A 24,330-nucleotide genomic window follows, 5' to 3' on the forward strand; every position below is an offset into this window, starting at 1 on the left:
CGGAGCACTATGTCATTTCCCAGTTGGGGAAAGGGAGAGGTGCAGAGGAGTCGGTGCCAGTAGAGGTCGGTGCTGGGACTCCTTCTCGGTACTGGAGTGATCCGGTGCCGAAGGAGTGCTCCTTACTGAGGCAGTCTGTTGGGCGCTCGGTACTGATGTTGCAGGACTAAGTGCTGACTCCATGAGGAGCTGCTTCAAACTGAAGTCCCGCTCCTTCTTCATCCTTGGTTTAAATGACTTGCAAATGCGGCACTTGTCAACAAGGTGGGATTCCTCTAGCCACTTGAGGCAGGAGTCGGGGGATTCCCTATTGGCATCAGCTTCTGGCACACTGAGCATGGTTTGAATCCCAGTGCCTTGGGCATGGGCCCGCACGGGGGTGGAGGAAAGGGGCTAATCCCCCCTTCAACTATATACACTAACTATGAATAGAAGTACTAACACTAACTATAACTAGAAGAACTCAAACTATAAACACAGTAAAGAGCAAAGAACTACGAGAAGCTAGGGATGTGGAGATCAGCAAAGCTGCGCTCCACAGTTCCAATGACCATCACGGGCAGTAAGAAGGAACTGAAGGGCCGTTGGATCGGCAGGGGTACATATGCACGCGGCGCACGCACACCTAATTGGAATCGATATGAGCCGGCACTCGAAGAAAAATCAAAATATCAATCTGTCTCTATAAAGCAAATTCTGCCCTCCGATGCATGCATGCAATCCACTCTAGTTGAAGGCAGCATTTGACCTTATATTTGTATTACACCTCACACACATGCATCTTTTCTTTATTTGCTTAGGAAATATTGTTCAAAAAGGTTGAAGTTTTTCAGAAAGTAAATTTAGTTTCTCCAAACTATCTAAAGATTGTAAATAAATGCTTCAGCACAATAAATTTAGCAATTTTGACCCTTCAAAGTACTTACCATACCATCTTTTGCAACATCAACAATGGTCACAAAAGCAAAACATAGGCAATATACTTGAAAAAAAATTTATTAGTCTTTCATACACTGTCTGTCTGGAAAAAATAAACAAATACTTAAGCAATATGGATAAGCCACTGTAGTTAATAAAACTTAAGCCCTGATCCAGAGAAGCACTTGCATCCTGAATGCATGACTATCACATGCTTAAAAGTTCCGTTGTGTGCAGCGCTTTGCTGGATCAGGGCCTTTTACATAATTGCTACACATCTCATTCATCTGGGCTGCCTGAGTCCCCACCAATTGCTCTTGATGTTCTCTACAGCACAGTTTCCCAATCAACTTAAAATAGCAGAGGGAAAATAATAAGGAATTCATCAGCCCTCTTCCTTCCCTCCCCCACCCCCTCAGGTTTAAGTCACTCCTTTTAACGGAAATTCCTTCCAGTTCTGCACATTTTTTTTTAATTTCTTCTTAAATCTTTGTTTTGCTGGCTCATTCATTGTACTTAGCCAATTTTAGCCTGGGTATAATGTTCATAGACTGAAGTTCTTGGAATAATAGTTTACAGGCATATGGAATGCGCAGGGATGACACGTGGCAAGACGACTTGCAGTAATGGCACCTAGGGAAACAACAAAAACAAAATTCATTGCTGGTTAATACATGAAGCTCTGCTACAATTATCAAATGGTTCTTGTATCTCACTGCATTTAAACAATACATATTCTATTGCCTCCATCTTTGAATGTGCTGAGCACTCTGGCCCTGTTCCAGTATTTAAGGACGTGCATACCTGCAAGTCCCTGAATAATCTCATTGAAGGCAACAGGATTACTTAAAGTTAAGCCTGTGCTTTACTGGATTGGGACCTGAGTGCTCAGCATCTTGCAGAACTGTGTGCTATATCCCCCCCCCCCCCACACGCACTGGGAATATGGACACTCAAGATACAGCATTACATAAACAGTGGTCAAGAGGATTCAAAATCTAAATATTTCCAAACGTTTGGCTAGTTGTTCAGTTTCCATTTTATTCATTTTCAAAACTGAGAGAGCAGGGAGAAGGGGCCTTCAACCTTTGTTTTCTCATCTGAGATTTCTCCCATTACCAAAGTGCCGCAAATCTATTCATACTAATGTAAGACTATGCTGAATATTTCTCTTTCCTCCAGCCTCCGCAAACAAATAAGTAACCAAAGGAGCGCAGGTTGCAATTAAAATAGGAAATTAGTGAAGCAGCCTTTAAATGTTGCTACCACTGGTGTTTAATAGAATCTTATGATAATTTAGGTTGTTTTTTTTGTTGGCTGTATAATAATTTTTAGTACATTTGTGCAACTGGGCACTTCAAATAAATTAGACCACGGGCCAAATCTAGACTGCCTGACACTTTTGAATGGGCCCTGAAATCTTTATTTACTTATTATCACAATTATTATTATTGTTATTTTTTTCTGGAGTGTGGACCTTGACTATACCTTAACCAAGAAATTTGGACTGTGACAAAAAATAATTGGCTACCTGTAGACTTGATTCAAATTAAATGTAGTGATTTTGTATTAAATTACCAGGGTTCCACTCTTGTTGCTAAAGTTTAAGGATCAGAGTGAAAAATATATAATGCTACAGTTTAAATCTACTCAGCATACATAGATTACACTGCTCTACAGCCAAAATGCTTCTGAAATAAATGTAGTCCAACTTTACTAATTCTGGGTCACTGAGAACGAAAATGATGCTTAAAATTGTTGATTGGCTCTAGTTTTCAAGATATGCTATTGGGTCAGTATATACAACCCTTGACTTGGGAATGGTGGAGGATAAGTGAGTTATAAAGGGAAGGGATCTCAATTTAAACCAGAAATGACTAAAATACATCTTTGACTGGATCTATGAATAAATCTATGACTGGGTTTGGACAGTACTTGCTTTTTAGGCAAAACAATGAATGATGCAATCTGAAGCTGGTATTGCATCATACAGGATATGAATTGCATCATGTTATTCCTAGAAGTCATGGATGATGCAATCATAACGAAGCTTACATCACTCTGCTGAACAAATGGCCCTATATCACTCTAGAAATCATACAGTGTCGTGCTCTCTTATTTGTCAGCGTTTGATTTTGCAAAGGGACACATTTCTGTTTAGCCAAAGTGAGCAGAGATGCCTCGTACTTGTGTGAACAGTGCAGATAACTTCTGCTATGTTTGTGGTGAAGTGACTTCTGCATCACAAAAGCGCAGTATAACCACTATGGTTAAGAAAGCCTATCACCTTTATTTTGGCTGCAAAATTGGAGATCAGAACAAGAGGTGGGCCCCACACATATGCTGCAACACTTGTGCAACAAATCTTCGCCAGTGGTTGAACAGGAAAAGGAAATCTATGCCTTTTGCAGTGCCAATGATTTGGAGAGAGCCAACAGATCATACCAGCAATTGTTACTTCTGCATGGTGCCTCCGGTTGGGAAAGGTGTGTCAAAGAAGAAAAAGTGGACTGTGCATTATCCAAACATTCCCTCAGCTATACGCCCAGTACCCCATGGAGAAGGACTGCCGGTTCCTGATGCACCAGAATCATTCTCACTTGAGTCAGACGAGGAAGAGGAAAAGGATGAAACTTCTGGTCCTGAACCATCAATGTCACAGGACCCACATTTTCTCTCATCCTCCTCCTCTCAATCACACCTCATAACACAAGGTGAACTGAATGACCTTGTCAGGGATTTGGAACTACCCAAGAGTAAGGCAGAGCTGTTGGGCTCCAGACTACAGCAGTGGAATCTCCTGGCAGGCTATCAGGGCAAATGGAGCCCATCAATACTTGCAGACTATTGCTGGACAGTGACAAGAGATGCTCCATTTAATGAATACAAGAGACAAGCCAAGAAGCGCTGAGTAGACACTGAATAGGACTAAACTATGTATATAATAGTTTTTTGCATTTTGTTTCGTAATAAATTTTATTTATATAACCCTTTTGCTGATTTTTAAAGTGTTACATAAGCAGGACAGGTGAAATATTATCATGTAAAGCAACCATAAACAAATGAAAAGACCTAGGTTTACAATTTATGATTAAAACTCTACTATCTACACAATATACATAGACATAAAATGTAAAAACTTAAATATCTTAGAAACAGTAGCCAGTTGTTTTAAATTGTCATATTTGAATTCAGCACATCAAAATACATAATTAATATCACATTTTATCTCTGAAGCAGACGACTTCTCAAAAATTGTAGACCAGTGTTATATATGAAACAGCATGGATGATAAAATGAACTGATTTGCTACAGGACTCTCTGTTCTGAGAGCCAACACCAAAGCCTGCAGTAGTTATTCCATAAAACCATGCCACTTCCTTCCTGTCCTGAACAAGCGATAATAAATAAGGCTACGTTTATGCCATGGAGGTCACGGAAATCACAGAAAGTGTGACTTCCAGAGACAGTTCACCTGAACTGGAACCCATCTTAAACCTGGTGCTTTTCCATTTAGGAGGAGGGGTGGGGATCCAGGAGACAAAAGATTCCCACCTTGTACCAAAGCTATAAAAGGGGGTGGAACAGAACAAACGAAGCTGCCAGTCATGAGAAATCCCCTAGTTACCACAGGAGCTGGAACTAACAAGGACTGTAGCAGGGAAAAGGATTGGGCCCAGACTAGGAAGAAGTCTAGTCTGTGAAAGAAGTTTATTGGAACAACTCTGAGAGCAAGATTTACCTGTATTCAGTTTCTTAATGTATCAGGCTTAGACTTGAGTGTTTTGTTTTATTTTGCTTGGTAACTTACTTTGTTCTGTTGGTTATTACTTGAAACCACTTAAATCCTACTTTTTATACTTAATAAAATCACATTTGTTTATTAATTAATCCAGAGTAAGCGATTAATACCGGGGGGGGGCGCAAATAGCTGTGCATATCTCTGTATCAGTGTTATAAAAGGTGGACAATTTAGGAGTTTACCCTGTATAAGCGTTATACAGAGTAAAATGGATTTATTTGGGGTTTGGATCCCATTGGGAGCGGTATCTGGGTGCTGGAGACAGGAGTACTTGCTGAGCTGTTTTCAGTGATGTCAGCAGCTTTGGGGGCTTGGACCAGACCTGGGTCTGTGTTTGTAGCAGACTAGCGTGTCTGGCTCAACAAGATGGGGTTCTGAAGTCCCATGCTACCAGGGAAAACGGGCTCAGAGGTAGTTTCACCACATCAGGTGACAGTCCCAACGGGGTCTCTGTGACCGAACCCATCATAGAAAGCATGCATGTTTAGGGATGTGCAGTGCATAACTCAAGATACTTAGAGGCCAAACTGTGTAAAGAGACAGCTATGCAGTGCAGTGTAAATTACACTCACACAAAGGCTGAATTTAAACCAAAGGCCAACATTTTTTGTGTCCATAAATTTTCAAACACCCAAAATATTGCACCTGCACCATCTCCCAAAATATGTATGGTCTCCTATGTGTCATGAACATCTTCAGAGTAAGGATCAAACCCGTTTGCTGTATTCATCAGAGCACTGTCACTGAAGTCTTTGGGACTATGTACAAGAGTAAGGGGAGTAGGACCTAGTACTTAATTGGTAACTCAGTGAATTTTTTTTAAACCTCCACTAGGAGACTCTCAGCTGCAGGGGTCCCTCCTCACCCACATTGGAACCAATCCTGCCACTGAGGTCAATATGTTGTTACTTCCCTCAGGAAAGTACAACCCAGATGAACCACCCTAGATTGCATATACGTATTAGAGGGATATCTTGTATGTAACGATTTTTTTCCTGGTGACTAGTGCCCTTCCTGTCATCTACAGAACAATGCGTTGCTACAAGCTTTCCCAGAGCAGTGCTTCACTGATGCTTGAGTCTCTGACAAAGAGCAGTTGAAAGGTTCTGAGCTGCTCTAATTACCTAGTTTCTACTGTGTTGCTCATTACAGGTCACTTGCTGCAACTACGGATGGACACAGCTTATTTAATAACTGAAATCACCCATTATTGATTATTCCCCCTTACCAGGGAGCTTTTTACAGAATTCAAATTGCTTTGAATGTCTGTTCCTCTCTCTGGGAGAAACTTCACCTACAGTTTACAAACTTTAAACTTTGCAACAAAGTTGAACAAAAAGGGTTTGATTGTTTAACAAACCCCTAATTTAAAGGGTGAAAAGCTCAGTTTTTTACACTCACTAATAGAAGGATCAATGATTTACTTTATGTAGCCTTTCTGATTCCTCCCACCTCCTCCAATGACCCATGTTGCAGCCATCATCTTTGTTAAAACTGGCCACGTCTGCTTCTGCAGCTGTACAAAGCAGAGCCTTACACAGGTGGAAGGAGTTGCTGTTGAGAAACATAAAGTGTACTCCTTCCGCTCAGAAGTAGATTACACTCTCGGCCCATCCTTGCCCGTGGAGCCAGAGCCTGGCATTGGAAAATGAACCCAGGTTTCATGCTCCGGAGGTCACAGCACTTATCACACATTCATTAGTCTGGCCCAAATGTATATTTTTGGTATCATGACAGAAGTGCAAAGAGCACACTTGGCACCCGCATGCAGAGTAATGCCTGTCTACTCAGCTGCTTAACAGGAGAGATTCAAATCACAAACAATGATTTAGTCTTCCCTCATAGGACTCCACATAAAACTAGAATTAAACAATTATAAAGTACTAAACAATCCAAATATGGTCTTCTCCTAAGGCCTGACATCTTCAATAGCCATAGGCTGAGTCATATAACAAAAGCACAACTAGGAATCCAAACAGTTTAAACAACATTAACTGTAAGAAAACCAACAGGTGGTGTCCTGCTGCTAGGTAGTTCTGCTGTTATTTATTTGTATTGCAGCAGCACCGAGAGGCCTGAACCAGGTATCAAAGCCCTATTATAGGTGACACTTCTCCCTCCCCCACCCCATATGGGTGCGCGCGCACACACACACACACAATCTTAAAAAAAAAAATCATTGATCATTGAGGGATGCTCAGCGCAGGCTTTATGCTCCTTTCAGGGAACATGGGTGTTTTAACAACCTCAATCCTCAGACTATCCACCTAGACTTCAGCTATATGAGCACAAGAGTAGAGGAAAATGAAGAGAATCCGGGACGACAGTGACATCATAATCTTACTTGCAGAGAAATTTTTTTTCTAAGAAGAAGGCATTTGGTTAAAGGGAGACTGACAGATGGTCATGTTCCAATAAGGAAGTTCCATCCTTGCTAGGCTAGTCATGCTCTGCCTTTTCCCAGAAATCAGTGCTTCTTTCTAACATCTCCAACAGGTGTATCTTGTCTTGTATTCCATAGTGAAAGGAAGTACTTATCAGGGCGCTCTGTACAGGAGCCAGAGGGGGGAGGCAAAGCACAGATGGTGGCAATGTGGGAAATTCAGTAACTGGGGGGAGATTCCACAGCCAGAGAAGTACAACAAATAGAAGATGCCAATCACTGCACTCATCTCCCCATCACTCTCTTCTGCACGGCAAGACTCGCAGGAAATTATGAAGGTTTGAGTGTGTGGTGAACCTGATCTCAACTATTCAGTAATCTATGGCTGGGATTCAGGGACATTGATACAGCTGGTCCTCCCTTTTCTAAAAGGTAAATTATTTATTTACAATACAGATGATATGTGCAATCAGGTCTTTGTCTCTATTCCTGAATCCAGTTAAAGAGCTTTTTTTGTTTCTCTAAAGTTTACACTTGGAGGATTTTCTAGTAGTGGCTGAAAGTTCTCCAGAGAAGAAAGTAAAGTAATTTTCTTATGCCAAGCATAGAGGAGAGTCCAATTCCCCTTTAAATGATTTCTGTCCTGCAAAGACGTCATCCATCAGCTTTACAGGCACTACAAAGACTCAAGGAAAAACCTGAGCCAGCAGGACTCATTAGACAGTCTGAGAACATTTGCTTTTTAAAAAAACCAAAAAACAAACAAAACCATACATACAGATCTCTCTATCGTATTGACATAAATCTCTGTAGTATTAGAACAGCAGCAGACATTGGGCCTAATTTTTCTAGTGCAGGATGCAAGTAACTCCCACTGTTTTAAATAAAAGTCACTTTTATCCTAGGGCAGGAGACTAGAGCCCCTTGAATTTTACTACTAATGCATTCCTGTGTGCTCTTCATTGTTATTTCCTGTCCTCTACTGCCCCTGGAATGGCCACAGGGGCAATCATTAAAACACCTATGCCCCTGGAGTTTACTCTGGTTCCAGAACAAAATTTGGCCCAGAGACACCAGGAGAGTGGTGAACTCTGTTCTCTAGCAAGGACAAGCAAGTGGCAATGCGAGACTAAAGCAATACTAACATCTCCGAAAGAGCTATGTGGTACTGAATTGGTACAGCATAGATCAGAGATTCAGAGTTGAGCTCAGGATCTTCCTGGGTCCTCCAACTCAAAAGAAAAAACACTCTCTACAAATGAACAAAACAAATATGCACCCATCTACTCCCAGTTGGTGTGTTAGGTGGAGAAATGGCTTTAGAGAAGAGAACCCTGCAGCCTTTGCTCTTGTAAAAGGAAATCAGAAAGTCTATTGCTCGTGAGAACATACAGAAAGTATTATGGGCTAATGGGAACTGGAGTAGGTCAGAGAACATAGGTAAAATTACACTACACACAAAAACCCCCCCAGTCTCAGCAACTAAGAACACCATCTACTAATGGTGCCCTTTGTGTATTTTGTAACTTGCAGAAAAAACAGTATGGTAGTAAAGATTTTTTTTTCTATTCTGTAGCAAAATTAAGTATGAAAGGACTCTACACGCTTCTGAAAATCTTACTGAAAAAGAATAGCAGTCTTTAAAAAATATATATGACTATCTTAGAAATATATGGTCCTATGTGTTTTTTTTTGGTAAAAATCTCATCACTCTCCCTTAATAAAGATAAAAGTTAATTCAATTAAGTATGAAATGTGTTAGCTTGATAACTTGGAGGACTGATGGCGGCCATTAATTTTCACAGCTAGCTACAGAAGAGGTACAGTGAGTTGCAGCGCAAGCTTCCCAACAGTACACTGCCAATGACTTAGAGCTTGTCTACACAGCGAAGCAAAGTGCACCAGAGGGGTGTGATCTGTAGAGCATTAACATGTTGCGTTCTAACTGCCCCATGTAGTCCCAGCTGGCGTGCTCTAGTTCACGCTGATATAGTTCCTTTTCAAGCAGGGTGACATTAATCTGAACTGGGTACCATTTAAAGCACTCCAGCGGGGTCTACACCGGTTGGCTACAGCACAACATGTTAGAGCGCTAGAGATCAAACCCTTCAGTGCACTTTGCCATGCTGGGCAGACAAGCTCTCAGAGACAGTTAATTAAGCGCTGGTCTATACTCAAAATTGCACCATTTTAACTAAAAATGTGATTTTAAACCAATTTAGTTAAATCCATGCAATTGTGTGTGTGGACACTTAAATTAGTTTTAAGTGTCAATCAATTCATCTTAAGCTGGTTTGTAAATGACCTAAGCCAAGTGATTTAAGACACAAACCCATCAAACAGCCTGTCCCCAGTAGGAAAGTTGCAACAACTGAATTAAGTCGGTTGAGTTAAATTGGCACACAAACTCTATGTAGAAAAGCCCCTAGAGCAGAGGTGGGCAAACTATGGCCTGCAGGCTGGCCATCCTGGCTGGTCCCTGAGCTCCTGGCCCATGAGGCTAGCCCCCGGCCCCTCTCCTGCTGTTCCCCCTCTCACGCAGTCTCAGCTTGCTCGCTCCGCCACAGGCGCAATGCTCTGAGCAGTGAGGCTGTGAGCTCCTGGGGCAGTGCAGCTGCAAAAGCTTGGCCTGACCCGGTGCTCTGTGCTGTGTGGTAGCGGCGGCGTGGCCCAGTTCCAGCCGGGCAGTGCGGCTGTAGTGCCGCCAGCCACTGGTGTTCCAGGCAGCGCAGTAAGGGGGCAAGGAGCAGGGGGGGTTGGATAGAGGGCAGGGGAGTTTGGGGAGGTGGTCAGGGGGCAGGGGTGTGGACAGGGGTCGGGCTGGTCAGGGGGTTGAATGGTGGCAGGGGTCCTGGGAGGGCAGTCAGGAAGGAGGGGAGGGTTGGATGGGGCAGCAAGGGGCAGTCAGGGGACAGGGATGGGGTGGTTGGATGGGGGCAGGAGTCCCGGGGGGAGGGGGCAGATAGGGGATGGGGTCTGGGCCACGACCTTCTCCTCTAACCGGCCCTCCATACAATTTATGAAACCTGATGCAGCCCTCAGGCCAAAAAGTTTGCCCGTCTTGCTCTAGAGAATGAGTGAGAGGGCAGTACAGTTTCCATGTTAATTCCATGTCCTGTCTCAGGCTGCCAAAAGGGTGACATTAATCTGAACTGGGTACCATTTAAAGCACTCCAGCGGGGTCTACACCGGTTGGCTACAGCACAACATGTTAGAGCGCTAGAGATCAAACCCTTCAGTGCACTTTGCCATGCTGGGCAGACAAGCTGTGGCTGAGTTTTGGGACATGGAAATTTGTTCCCACTTTGAGAAATGGACCACAAAGGCCAGATTTTGTTTTGCCTTGATCCCTCAACTTCAGTTAGGACAGAATTTGGCCTAGAGATTACTAACATTTCCCACTTTGTGTGATAACTGCACTACCAAGTCAGAAGGAACCAGTACCTTAGTAGTGAAAAGCTCTATATACTGTTACCAATCTCATGACCATTCAGAGTGCATCCCCCTTACACCTACCCGGTCATTGATGTAGATTAATTAAAATGTATGGAAATGTTAACTAATGTTTGCAAAGCACTTTGAAGATGAAAAGCACTACACAAGTGTTAAGTATTACTCTGGAGCTGTATTTACTGTGTTAATCAGTTTGCTCCACATAACTTAAAAGATTCAATGGCTTTCTTTAAAGTGGACATACAGAACAAAATACTGCATGTGCAAAATAAGAGGGAAAGAGATCAGGATGTAAGCCCACTAACAGGAAAACATTAAAATGAGTCAACTTACCAGCCAGAATATCCCAGCAAGCCACACTGTCCACAGACATCCACTTCAAAGGCATCACTTGAAATCATCAGTCTCTCCAGCAAAAGCATGCTGGCTCCATAACCTATTAAACAATCTCGTTCCATTTCTCCAAGACGTAAACCACCATCACGTGATCGCCCTTCAGTGGGTTGCCTTTGAAATAAGCAATTTAAAGAATATAATAAATATTTCTAGAACATATGCCCTCTAATTTTAGGAATGTATTCCCTAAGGAATAGTATCGATAGGCTTAAATCAGAGGTCTACAACCACAGGGAAAATCCTGCAAACTTTTATACATGCAAGAAGTCCTTACTCATTCATGAGTAATATGCAGTAATTACATGAGTAAGGATTGCAAAATCTGGACCATAATTCTTTGTCTCACAAATTTAGTGGAATAAATGCAAAATAACATGAGTTTTCCTTAGCCAAAAATCCAGTTATAACTATATACTGGATGCAAAATTAGTAAACATTATGTTTACAGAGCATTCAAAGTACTGAAGTTTTATTATCTAGCTAAATAAAACAGGAGCCAAAACAGACATTGTGTTTTTAACTGGACATATATTCTAGCTAATAGGATCTTGGGGAAAAAAAGCTTCACACCCCTGATAAAATTTTAAATGAGTCATTTGATACATGTAGAAATAAACAAAAAAAAACCTACTGGAAAAATGAGATGTTTGTTTTAATTTGACATTTTTTACAAGTAAAAAAACTGTAAAAAGGACATTTAAAGTTTCTTTCACTGTAAAATACACATTAAAAGGAAGCACCTATGCTTCAGGTGCCCCTTAACATATTTTAAAAGCTGTGTTATACAAACCACTATTCCAGGAATCCTTTTTGCCCAATCTTTAATAAGTTATAATACAACAGTGAGAAATATTATGATCTCCCACCAGTGTCCTATTGGTCTCTCTCAGCTAGTAAAATACAGGGGCTTTGCAACACGCCCACCAATGTTTGCAAATAAACATCAATAAACTAGGACTATTTGGATCCAGGGTAGCAAGTTCCAAAGCTGAAGGGCCCTTGAAGAAGGCCTGGCTTGCTGCTCCCTCTCTTTCGTGTGTGTAGTAAAAGATTATTTAACTGGAAATAATTTAGAAAGACTTTTCTTAATGTGTATGCAGCTTGTCTAAGCAGAAATGCAAAACATATATAGATTTGTCAGTTCAGTGTTGCCATCTCATGATTTCATCACGAACCTCATGATATTGGGCATTTTACTTAGACCCAGCTCCTGAAGACAAGTGATTATGGGAAAATCTCAGCTTTTGTTTATAAAAAATAGTAAGTTTCTGCCCCTTGTGGTTGTGGAGAAATGCTTGAAAATGTGATTCAAATGCACACTAAAAGGCTCTGAAACCAGAATGCCAATCAAAATGCAAAACTGGCTAAAAAAGGTGTTTTTTTTTAAATGAATCTCAATTTTGGAACACTTGAGATTGGCAATACTGCAGTCTTTGATACGCACATACTAGCACACAGCAGCAATATTTGAGTTGCAAACAGCAGCTGAATGACAAAAAAGCAACTTTAAAAAAGTAATGGAGACATTTAAAAATATCACAATGTATTAAAGAAAATAATTTCCATGCATTGCCTAAATCATTACAGGATCACTTTAAGAAATTAAAGATAGGCTGCATTTTACCCTAAAAAATACTCATTTCTGAATCTTTTATCTTGACTCCTGGTTTTCCACTCCATGAAGGTAACTCTCTTGCATGCAGTTTTAATATAGTCTGTTTTGTCCTGGGTACTTTGCTAACCAGAATAAACTACATGAAATATTTAAAAGAAGATAAAAGGTTTTTAAAGGTTTAGGGATGGATACAAAACGGCCATTGAAATCATTGGAAGTTTCTACTTCAATGAGCCATGGATCAGACCTTTAAACACCAAGGGATAAGAAGAATTGTTTATGGTGGTCCTAAAGCACAGGTTTACCTGGGTGGTGGAGCTGGATATCTGGATGCTTTGCATCACTGGAGTGGCATAAAGCAGACAGTGTGTACTAGCAAATCGGGCCTGCAACTTTTGTAATATACATATTTTGTGTATAATAATTCAAACTATTATTTCCATAATAAAGTTGCAATTTTAGAGTGAAAAATGGTTCCAAAATTAATGGTCTCGATATCTAATTATCCTGCTTAATAACTACAAAAAGTTATCTGAGTTACTACATTCAATGAATCTTGTCAAGGTTTAAGCTGTATTTACTTTTTGAAGTCTTTCCTTCTCTCTCTCACCACCTTGGGAACATAAAGCTAATCTGTTTGCAATTCAAATTTGTCCTTCTATTCCTGTAACTGGTTTCATTTTCTTCCTTGTTGTGACAATCGGAAGAATCTGTTTACAGTTTAACATCCTAGTTCTCACACATGGATGGTGGCATCTTCGTTGCTGAGATGCCGCTTTAATAACTGATCCTGGAGCTTATCCGGCAAGGCTGTGAGAGCCAGATTTTGAAAGGTATCTGAATAAAGATGCACCTTAAGTTGCACATAGGCACCTAAGCACTTTTGAAAAATCTCACTAGGCACATGCATCTTTTATGTGCCTACCTACCTTTGAAAATCTGCCTCTGAGAACCCACAACTCCCCTTCCAGTTAATGGAATAATGAGATTCTGGAAAAATATGTGCACTCTTTCCTTTTCAGTCCTTAAAAAGCTATGGTCTTTAAAGATACAGAGTAAAGCATCTAAGTCCCTCATTTTCACAACTGGCACAGCTGCCTAAGTCTCACTGAAAGTCAATGGGACTTAGGTGCTTTAGCAAATTTTACCCAGAGAGTAGGGTTTTCAAAACCTCGTAAGTGAGCTAGCAGCACAAGGCCTACACGACATCAATGTGACTTGTTCTCTGCACTCACTGGGGGTGCTTCTGAAATCTCCCCTCCCCTTTAAGTGTTCTTTAATATTATAAAATATAATATTTATGAAGGGTTTGCGTGTTCCTTCTCTCTTTCATCCACCCAGCCAGCTCAGCTATTGTCCCTAGCAACTACTTCCTTTCTGCATTCTAAACAGAGGCTCAAGAGACCCAAAACATGGAAATTTGAAAAACAGAAAACATTTCAAATTTCAAAAAACAAAAAAGACAAAACACAAATAAAACCAGAAAGCACCAAAAGCACTGAAAGTAAAAATCACATCCTTAAATGAAAAACTGGGGCCAGTTGATCTTGATATTGTTTATTTAACTATTGCCGTTAGAACCTGAATAATCAAGCAGTTAACGCCAATGTTTATTTTCTTTAAAACCTCAACCCAGATCAACAATTTAATGGCACTATTCTACATTATTCAGAAGACTGAGCTCAATTTCTTGCCCTGATTCTTGCTTCCTAGGCCAGCAGAGGAAAAAGTACTCAACCCCTGGGGATGAAAGTATGTCTCGCTCTGCTCAACAGTGATTCCACTCATACCTATTAAACAACAGTGCTAGCTGGCTAAATCGCTGGGCCTCAAGAGTGGGGATGTTATCAAAAGGACCTTCATATCTCTGACAGGAAGAGAGGGGACACTGTGCTCCAAGGCCTTGGGGAGTGGAGGGCAACATTGACCAGTATTACCAAATTATTTTCTTACAATGCACTATGAAACTGGCATGTCTGATTATTTCAAAATGCAAGCAGGCAACAAGCTAGGACTGAGTTGTTCACCCTGATAATTTTGTGTGTGTGTAGGGGGCTGGGGAGCACGCGCACAAAAGGAGAAAATAACCAGCAGAGGAGCCAACACCGATTTCCTGCATAGAAAAGTAAATGTAGTTACGTAATATATGGAGCTGACCAGGCAATAGGATTCTAGCTTCCTCTTTGATGCTGCCTGCGAGTTTTATTTGGGACCTTTGACACCCGTTTATGTCTCAGAGGTGGAGACTCATGAACCCCAAACATTTTACTATAGAGCAGAGAGGATAGGATGAGGCTAAAATTAGGGACACTGCCTAACCCTCGAAGCCTTTATATTCATATACCAGCTACTGTCAGCAGGAGCGGCTCCAGCTTTTTTAAAAGCAGCAAAGAGTCCTGGGGCACCTTATAGACTAACAGATGTTTTGGAGCATGAGCTTTCATGGGTGAATACCCACTTCGTCGGATGCATGTAGTGGAAATTTCCAGGGGCAGGTGTATATATATGCAAGCAAGAAGTAGGCTAGAGATAACGAGGTTAGTTCAAATCAGGGAGGATGAGGCCCTCTTCTAGCAGTTGAGGTGTGAAAACCAAGGGAGGAGAAACTGGTTTTGTAGTTGGCAAGCCATTCACAGTCTTTGTTTAATCCTGAGCTGATGGTGTCAAATTTGCAGATGAACTGAAGCTCAGCAGTTTCTCTTTGAAGTCTGGTCCTGAAGGTTTTTTTGCTGCAGGATGGCTACCTTAAGATCTGCTATTGTGTGGCCAGAGAGGTTGAAGTGTTCTCCTACAGGTTTTTGTATATTGCCGTTCCTAATATCTGATGTGTGTCCATTTATCCTTTTCTGTAGAGACTGTCCAGTTTGGCTGATGTACATAGCAGAGAGGCATTGCTGGCATATGATGGCGTATATTACATTGGTGTATGTGCAGGTGAATGAACCGGTGATTTTTTGCCGCCCCACGCACAGCAGGCAGGCTGCCTTTGGCGGCTTGCCTGCGGGAGGTCCCCGGTCCCGCAGATTCGGCGGCTTGCCTGCAGGAGGTCTGCCAGTCCTGCGGATTTGGTGTACCCGCTGCTGAATTCCTGATGATTCTGCAGGACTGGCAGACCTCCTGCAGGCGCGCTGCCGCCCTCACAAGGACTGGCAGGCTGCCCCTCGCGGCTTGCTGCCCCAGGCATGTGCTTGGAGCCGCCGCTGGCTGTCAGGTCTCTTTCTTTGCAGTGACATTTTGCTCTCACAGACACAGCTTTCTGAAACTGACCAATTTAGTCTAACAGGGGAAAAGGGTCTGATTCCAAGTCAACTTTGCTCCTCTGGCACAAGAGAACTTTCTATGATGAGAGTGAAGCTGACCTGTGCAGGAGACAGAGCTTTCTCAGGGGCTGCTCAGACGGTGAAAAGAGCTCTCCCAGGAACTAAGGACCTTCTCACCTTCTGCTCCATTGGCAAGGCGCACTTCAGTGACCTTGCCTTTCCTATCAGAAACATATAGCGCTCTCTCTCTCTCTCTCTCTCTCTCTCTCTTTTTTTAAGCCAAACACTAAAACAAGACACTCCCCTGCACACACATTTCTCCCTGGGGAAAGGATAAGAGGACAAGTGTGTGACAGATGTTAGTCACATTGCTTAATGCACTACTGGAAGGCCCTCAAATACTACAATGACGGTGTAACAACCTATATAGAACAGAATAGCAGATTAAATTCAGATGCAAGATAATACACAAATAAATATTAGGATTATCCATATACATATATACAGGTTCTACTTCAACTAACTGCTCATGGGAAAAAAAAAACTAGATATCAAGGAGATAAATGAATACATCAGCTCAATGCATAGCAATAGTAAAAAAGCAAAACCTGATGTTTGAGGCAATGAGGCTGGACAGATGTGTGTGGGCATCACTTAATCTGCAGAATCTTTAGTACTAATGATGTTCAAGAAGGAAAGAATCGAGCTTTGACTCTCTGCTCCCAGGTGGAGTTTTCCACAGTTGTAAAGAGATAGTTTAGGAAAGATAGAAAATGTGGCAAAAGACCACCTTGGCTTACCCTTGAGATCTTGCGTGACCTACAAAATAAAAAGGCGTCATATAAAAAATGGAAACTAGGGCAGATCACGAAGGATGAATATAGGCAAATAACACAGGAATGCAGAGGCAAGATTAGAAAAGCAAAGGCACAAAATGAACTCAAACTAGCTATGGGAATAAAGGGAAACAAGAAGACTTTTTATCAATACATTCAAAGCAAGAGGAAGACTAAGGACAGGGTAGGCCCACTGCTCAATGAGGAGGGGGTAACAGTAACGGGAGACTTGGAAATGGCAGAGATGCTTAATGACTTCTTTGTTTCGGTCTTCACTGAGAAGTCTGAAGGAATGTCTAGTATAGTGAATGCTTACGGGAAGAGGGTAGATTTAGAAGAGAAAATAAGCAAAGAGCAAGTAAAAAATCACTTAGAAAAGTTAGATGCCTGCAAGTCACCAGGGCCTGATGAAATGCATCCTAGAATACTGAAGGAGTTAATAGAAGAGGTATCTGAGCCTCTAGCTATTATCTTTGGGAAATCATGGGAGACGGGGGAGATTCCAGAAGACTGGAAGGGGGCAAATATAGTGCCCATCTATAAAAAGGGAAATAAAAACAACCCAGGAAACTACAGACCAGTTAGTTTAACTTCTGTGCCAGGGAAGATAATGGAGCAGGTAATCAAAGAAATCATCTGCAAACACTTGGAAGGTGGTAAGGTGATAGGGAATAGCCAGCATGGATTTGTAAAGAACAAATCATGTCAAACTAATCTGATAACATTCTTTGATAGGATAACGAGCCTTGTGGATAAGGGAGAAGCGGTGGATGTGATATATCTAGACTTCAGTAAGGCATTTGATACAGTCTCGCATGATATTCTTATAGATAAGCTAGGAAAGTACAATTTAGATGGGGCTACTATAAGGTGGGTGCATAACTGGCTGGATAACCGTACTCAGAGAGTAGTTGTTAATGGCTCCCAATCCTGCTGGAAAGGTATAACAAGTGGGGTTCCGCAGGGTTCTGTTTTGGGACCGGTTCTGTTCAATATCTTCATCAACGATTTAGATGTTGGCATAGAAAGTACACTTATTAAGTTTGCAGATGATACCAAACTGGGAGGGATTGCAACTGCTTTGGAGGACAGGGTCAAAATTCAAAATGATCTGGACAAGTTGGAGAAATGGTCTGAGGTAAACAGGATGAAGTTCAATAAAGATAAATGCAAAGTGCTCCACTTAGGAAGGAACAATCAGTTTCACACATACAGAATGGGAGGAGACTGTCTAGGAAGGAGTATGGCAGAAAGAGATCTAGGGGTCATAGTGGACCACAAGCTTAATATGAGTCAACAGTGTGATACTGTTGCAAAAAAAGCAAACGTGATTCTGGGATGCATTAACAGGTGTGTTGTAAACAAGACACGAGAAGTCATTCTTCCGCTTTACTCTGCGCTGGTTAGGCCTCAACTGGAGTATTGTGTCCAGTTCTGGGCACCGCATTTCAAGAAAGATGTGGAGAAATTGGAGAGGGTCCAGAGAAGAGCAACAAGAATGATTAAAGGTCTTGAGAACATGACCTATGAAGGAAGGCTGAAGGAATTGGGTTTGTTTAGTTTGGAAAAGAGAAGACTGAGAGGGGACATGATAGCAGTTTTCAGGTATCTAAAAGGGTGTCATCAGGAGGAGGCAGAAAACTTGTTCACCTTAGCCTCCAATGATAGAACAAGAAGCAATGGGCTTAAACTGCAGCAAGGGAGATTTAGGTTGGACATTAGGAAAAAGTTCCTGTCAGGGTAGTTAAACACTGGAATAGATTGCCTAGGGAAGTTGTGGAATCTCCATCTCTGGAGATATTTAAGAGTAGGTTAGATAAATGTCTATCAGGGATGGTCTAGACAGTATTTGGTCCTGCCATGAGGGCAGGGGACTGGACTCGATGACCTCTCGAGGTCCCTTCCAGTCCTAGAGTCTATGAGTCTATGAGTTTTACAAAGCAAAACTAAGCACATTTGATATGAAAATGATTGAGACAATAACCAGTGAACCCCACAATGAAATGTCATTTGTATAGGAGTACTATTCAAGGCAGAGTCACTTTTTAAGATACAATTAGTTCACTCTGTCCTCTGCAAAATGCAACGGATGAAGAAACAAACATGAAAGTCTGGAACTTATTCTCTTAGTGGAGGTGATGGTAATAAGAAAGGATGAATTAGTGGAGAAAAACAGTTTCTAAGGCTGGTGGTCATAAGGCAGCTTAAATAGAACAATCTGCTAGTTTCCTCAAAGGCAAGGGGAAAGCCAGATAAAAGCAGACATGGACTATTATGCAGATATGTGAGGGTAGGTTATAAAGGGGATAGTGAAGAATTGCTGTCATTCCTTAACAACAATGGATCAAAATGTAATGGTGCTAAGATTTAGGTGGGTGCATATAAGTACCAAGGCAGGGCTAGTTAGATAAATAGGGTTCCAGAAGAGATTTTGGAATCATCTTCGCTAGTGATATTCAAGACTAGACTGGACTCAGCTGTCTCACAGGATTTAGGGATCATGCAAGCAATCCTAGTACGATGCAGCGAGATGGACAAGGTAATCTACCAGAGGTCACTTCCAAGCAAAGTGATTCAGTGATACAAGGTTTTATGGATCTTCTTGGCCTATCAACTTGAAAGCAGCACGAGCAGCCATATGGACTATAGCTGAAGGGGTGAGTCTTTGTTTGGCCTCAAGGGCACAAAGCCAGATAAATCCAATTAAAGTAAAAGATTTCAGAGTCCTTGAACAAGTAGATCATGGGTCTCAAACATGCGGCCCGCAGAGTTATTTCCTGCGGCCGCCAAGCTCCTCACCCCAGAGTGTGCCACATCCCCGCTCCTCTGCTTACCTCCAGGCACTTCCCACCGCCAAATAGCTGTTTGGCAGTGCTTAGCACTTTCCAGAAGGGAGGGGGGAGGAGCGGGGAGCCACGTGCTCAGGGGAGGAGGTGGAGATTTGGGCAAGGGGTTGGAAGAGATGGGGCAGGGCCACATGGAAGAGGGGAAGTGGGAGCGGGGCCAGGGGTGGCACAGGGTGGGGGGCTTTTGTACTTTTAAATGAAAAGGTGTCAGTGATGCAGCCCTCAGACTGATGTACTAGTCCTCATATGGCCCTCGTGGTGATTTGAATTTGAGATCCTGGATGTAGATGGAGGTAGTAAATCTCTGGAAGTATACTGCAATACAGACATGTTTTTTCAAGCACATCCTCTGACTCATAAACTTGAAACTAAAGACACCAATGTTGACCCTTTTTGCTCCTGATGTAGCTGGGTAGTGTAGACTTGCCCATGTTTATTCAAGGGGAAAGCCAGATGAAAGCAAACGTGACTGGAGAATTCATATTTACTGCAATGATAGCCGCACCACGGGAACTGAGGCAGCTTTATCAGATCTTTAATGAAACAGCTCAAAATGGAGACTTATCACAGGCTTCTTTGTAAGTTTTGACACTGATGAATTGCAGAGTGTGCTGAAATTGCCAACAAGCACCATGTTGAATAATAACAGAAAGGTCACTGATTAGTAAATGCCATCTTGGGGTATAGATCTTTCTGGCCATAGCACAGGGATTGGGGTTGGGTGGGAGGGGGACAGAGAGAGGGGTGTTTACATTAAATTGTAGCCAATCCATTCATTTCATATTAAAGGGCAAAAGTTGGTGTCACAACATTAATTGTACTATGTAAAAATACCAGTGACTGCTCCAATATCAAAAGAAGTTTTTCTTCCTTTCACACACTGTGTTGTGAGAACACTACAATTAAATCAAAAACAGAGGAAAAAAAGCTTTTAAAATGCCAGTGAGGACTGAAACAAAAAGGGAGAGCAATGCTCTTAAACAACCCTTTAGGTCTACGTATCTGATGTTAAAAACATTACCCAGTGATTCATATCTACAGTTCCCCAGACGCAGCGGAATTAGTTAAGAACAGAGTAGAAGCCTCAACTTGAATTTTATGAAGCACTCTTTGGATTTCCAAACTAACTTCCTCCTATCACAGTATCACAAGAGTTTTGTTTTTTTCCCACAATTAATATTAAACAAGGAACATAAAATATGTTAACTACTTAGCGACAAACCACCTTAATTTTTTATCGGCTTAGTGAACTTAGCACATTTCTGATTATACAGCAAGTACTCTGCACGCTTTCTTCAACAATACCTGGTAAGGACAGCTCTAGGGCCTCGAGCTCTGGCATGCATCTTATCCAACACCATATGCTTTAGTTTCTGATAATACACAGGACCAAAATAGATATATGCTTCCAAGGGTTCTCTAAAGGAATAAAAACAATAAACACAATCTTCTTGGTCAGCTCATTTTTACCCGAAGATATGAAACAGTCTACTAGAGAGGAACAGCAGCAAAGCAATTTAAAATAACCCAGGAGTCATGAATTATTTAAAAAATGCATCTGGACTTTTAGGACAATCTGCAATGGAGTCATGAATAAACTTCTAGAGAAGGGTTTGGTAGTGCACCCTCATAACAGTACAGTGTATTACTGTACATTCATGTGGAGAATAAGGCTTGGAATCTGCAACTGATAGCATGGGGGGGCAGACTGCTGTACATGTGCAGAGCCCATCTGACTCCAATGAGGCTGTGTGGGTGCTATCAGTCGCAAGCTAAGACTCACTGTTTGAGAGAAGTGGAACTGTGATTTCAGATATTATTCACATCATTTAAATTTGTATCATTCATATAGCTTATGTTATCAATAGAAAGAAATGCATGCAGAATGTATACCTAATTTAGGAATCAAGGAGTAAATAGAGAACTTATATCTAGGTGTCTCTTGAATTAACTTACATTCTAATTGCCTTGCCAATTAACTTATTCCATATGTTGATTGGGGGTGGGGAGGGATAGCTCAGTGGTTTGAGCATTGGCCTGCTAAACCCAGGGTTGCGAGTTCAATCCTTGAGGGGGCCATTTAGGGATCTGGGGCAAAAGATCTGTCCAGGGATTGGTCCTGCTTTGAGCAGGGGGTTGGACTAGATGACCTCCTAGGGTCCCTTCCGACCCTGATATTCTATGGTTATCCTTTCCATTGAATACATTTGATTTGTTTCTAGAGGAGTGGGGGGAGGCTGGGAAGAATAATGAAAAAGCAGGAAAGTGGGTTTAAGAGACCTTTTTAAAAGGGCAAGCATGTTGGGCCATATGTTTTCCTGTTCCTAAACTATCTCATGTTCTTTGAACTCCTTGTCTCTGAAGACAGTCTTATCAACACAGTTAAAGATCAGATAACTATGTTAGAGTGAATCACTGTATAATCAGCAAAAATAGCACATGCAGATATAGCCTAAGGAACAGACACCTGCCTCCAATTCCATATTTTACAGTATTATTGTAGCAAACATGACATTGCAAATATATTCTAAGAGCACATAAAAATTGCTGCCAATTTTTTTAAAAGAAAATTACTTTAAAATTGCTCTTTCCTCACTCCTACTCTGAAACGCCTGAATTTTTGCAGCAGATTCTTACCCAGTGATGCCAGATGTTACGTAGTCCTTCCCTAAGTAGTTATATCCATGGCGAATGAGATCTTCACACACATCCTTAACTTTGCTACCTCCAAAAGCTGTTCCATAGTGAAATCTGCCATCTAGGACACCAGCTTTCCCTGCCAAGAGCTCAATTAACTTTCCCACCTGCACAATGGAAAACATGATAAAGTTACAAAAGGAAGAGTACTTCCTTGATATACATGTTACACCTCTGAAACACCTCCTTGAGTTTTAAAATGTAGCATCTTAACACAGGACTGACAATTCACTGGCATATGGAGGGCAAGACTTGCAAATTCACTGTCACCTGGCTCATCCTCATCATTCACATTTGGAAGGTAAACAGGACCTCTGATCTAGTCCCTGCTACCAGAGAACCAAGGAGATTAAGTGTCGGAGATCAGCAGCAAGAGTAGAGGAGAGAAAGATAGTGGTGAGAAAATAAGAAAACATGGAAGTTAAAAACCAAACACGGGAGAAAGGCTAAATAAAGAAAGGATCAGATGACAGCCTGACTAGTATGGCAGTGCAAGGGCATAAGGGGGTGCAAAGCGCTTCCATGTACCAGCTACTTTCATCATGGACAGTAACTAATATGGGGAAATAGGCTCTGTAGAGCTTATACTTCCCTGACCCAGCTGGATGGAATCTTGGCTCTGCCCCCAGTACGTTCAGTGACGCAGCTATGCTGGCACGTTGGGGAGAATATGCTGTGCCTGGCATAGACTCAAAGGTTACATCCTGCCTGGAGCAGTAGGGAGACCGGACATGAGATTGTGACTCCTGAGAGTTCCCAAGTCAATATCTCCCCCTCAGCTGCTCCTTATGCTGGGCAGATTGTAATGTCACAGTCTCGGTGAAAAGGGGGAATGTCCTGAAAAAAAAGTATGTATTAGAGTAACAAACACTGAAGTCAATGAAAAATATTTTGAAGTTTAACAAGGGAAGAAAAGACACATGAGCTAGAAGAGATGCATCATGGTACTGAAGGGAGAGAACTGAATAGGAAGAGCGAAAGAATAAAACAAGGGAGCAATAATAAGATTATATTTTATAGGAAGCTGGCTTCCAATTCAGGATCTATTTCATGGTGGTTTAGCAGTTTCTTGCCAAAAAGAAATTTGGAATCTGAAGTTTTCCTTGGTTTTTCTTTCAAAAGTTGACCAGTGCGCCAATTTTCCCCCATGCATTAACAGACACAAAATCTGAGCTTTAAATGGGTAGTTTATTTTCATTCTTTTTTGTTAAATGGTTCAATGAAAACCATTTATTTTACAGAGTTAGTCAAATACTCTATTAGGCCTCAATCCTACAAACACTTTAGCACCCAGTTAAACTTTATTCTGTAATGGTACAGAAGTGTTTAACCTGGATTACAATGATTTGAATAAATCCAAGCTTACCAACCCATCAGTGACACAGTCAGAACTATTAATGTTACCCTTGTGTTTCTCTCTCTCTAGATCTCTTTTGAAGCACACTGATGAAGGCCAGAAGAATAGACAGGTAAACTTCCCTTGGAATGAAGAAAGCTGATGCGTAGCTTGGACAGTAAGTGTTAAAACTGTGTTAAAGGAAGGATAGTATCCTCTCTCTCAAATGACTGAATCACTTGTATGTTTTGCTTTCCTACAAGTCTCAGGCACAGCACCTCATGTGTGGGATGTCCAGAAACTACATCACCATTTATTTTATATATCATATTTAGATATCTTATGACATATACAAAGCAGCCCAATGAAGAATCCCAGGGTAGACACCATGTGAAATAATGAAGGCTGGAAGAACATCTTAAATGCAATGCTGCATATTGTTGTCCAACTTTCACACTTTGTTTACTGTGGTTAATCCACTTCATTGTCCATTTTTGGGACAGTGTCTTTTTAATCATAACATAATTACTAACCGTCATACGCGATGGGAAGCCGTGAGGATTCATAATGATATCTGGACAAATTCCTGTATCACAAAATGGCATGTCCTCCTGAGGTACTATCAGTCCACATACCCCTAAAGAGAAAATATTTCAAATCATGAAAAGCGAGACAACATCAGGACTGATACTACCAAACTTTCTTATTATTCAGCCCCTCTCCTCTCTTTTTCTCATGGGTCACTTTTTAGCAAGAATAAATTCCATTACGACGACAGTTCACACCAT

The 24,330-nt window shown here is 41.5% G+C and overlaps 1 protein-coding gene across 1 annotated transcript in view; it reads right to left on the reverse strand.

Annotated features, from left to right (window-relative positions):
• Positions 1-980: 980 nt before the first annotated feature.
• POLR3B (RNA polymerase III subunit B) overlaps positions 981-24,330 on the reverse strand; it is a 119,388-nt gene continuing 96,038 nt past the window's right edge. The window contains 5 exon segments of the mRNA XM_050927527.1: positions 981-1,551; positions 10,890-11,063; positions 20,815-20,928; positions 22,147-22,313; positions 24,076-24,179. Of these exon segments, the coding sequence (XP_050783484.1) occupies positions 1,422-1,551; positions 10,890-11,063; positions 20,815-20,928; positions 22,147-22,313; positions 24,076-24,179 (689 nt within the window). The 3' untranslated portion in view covers positions 981-1,421.

The sequence above is a fragment of the Gopherus flavomarginatus genome, chromosome 1 (genome assembly GCF_025201925.1).
Source record: "Gopherus flavomarginatus isolate rGopFla2 chromosome 1, rGopFla2.mat.asm, whole genome shotgun sequence".
Taxonomy (NCBI): domain Eukaryota; kingdom Metazoa; phylum Chordata; order Testudines; family Testudinidae; genus Gopherus; species Gopherus flavomarginatus.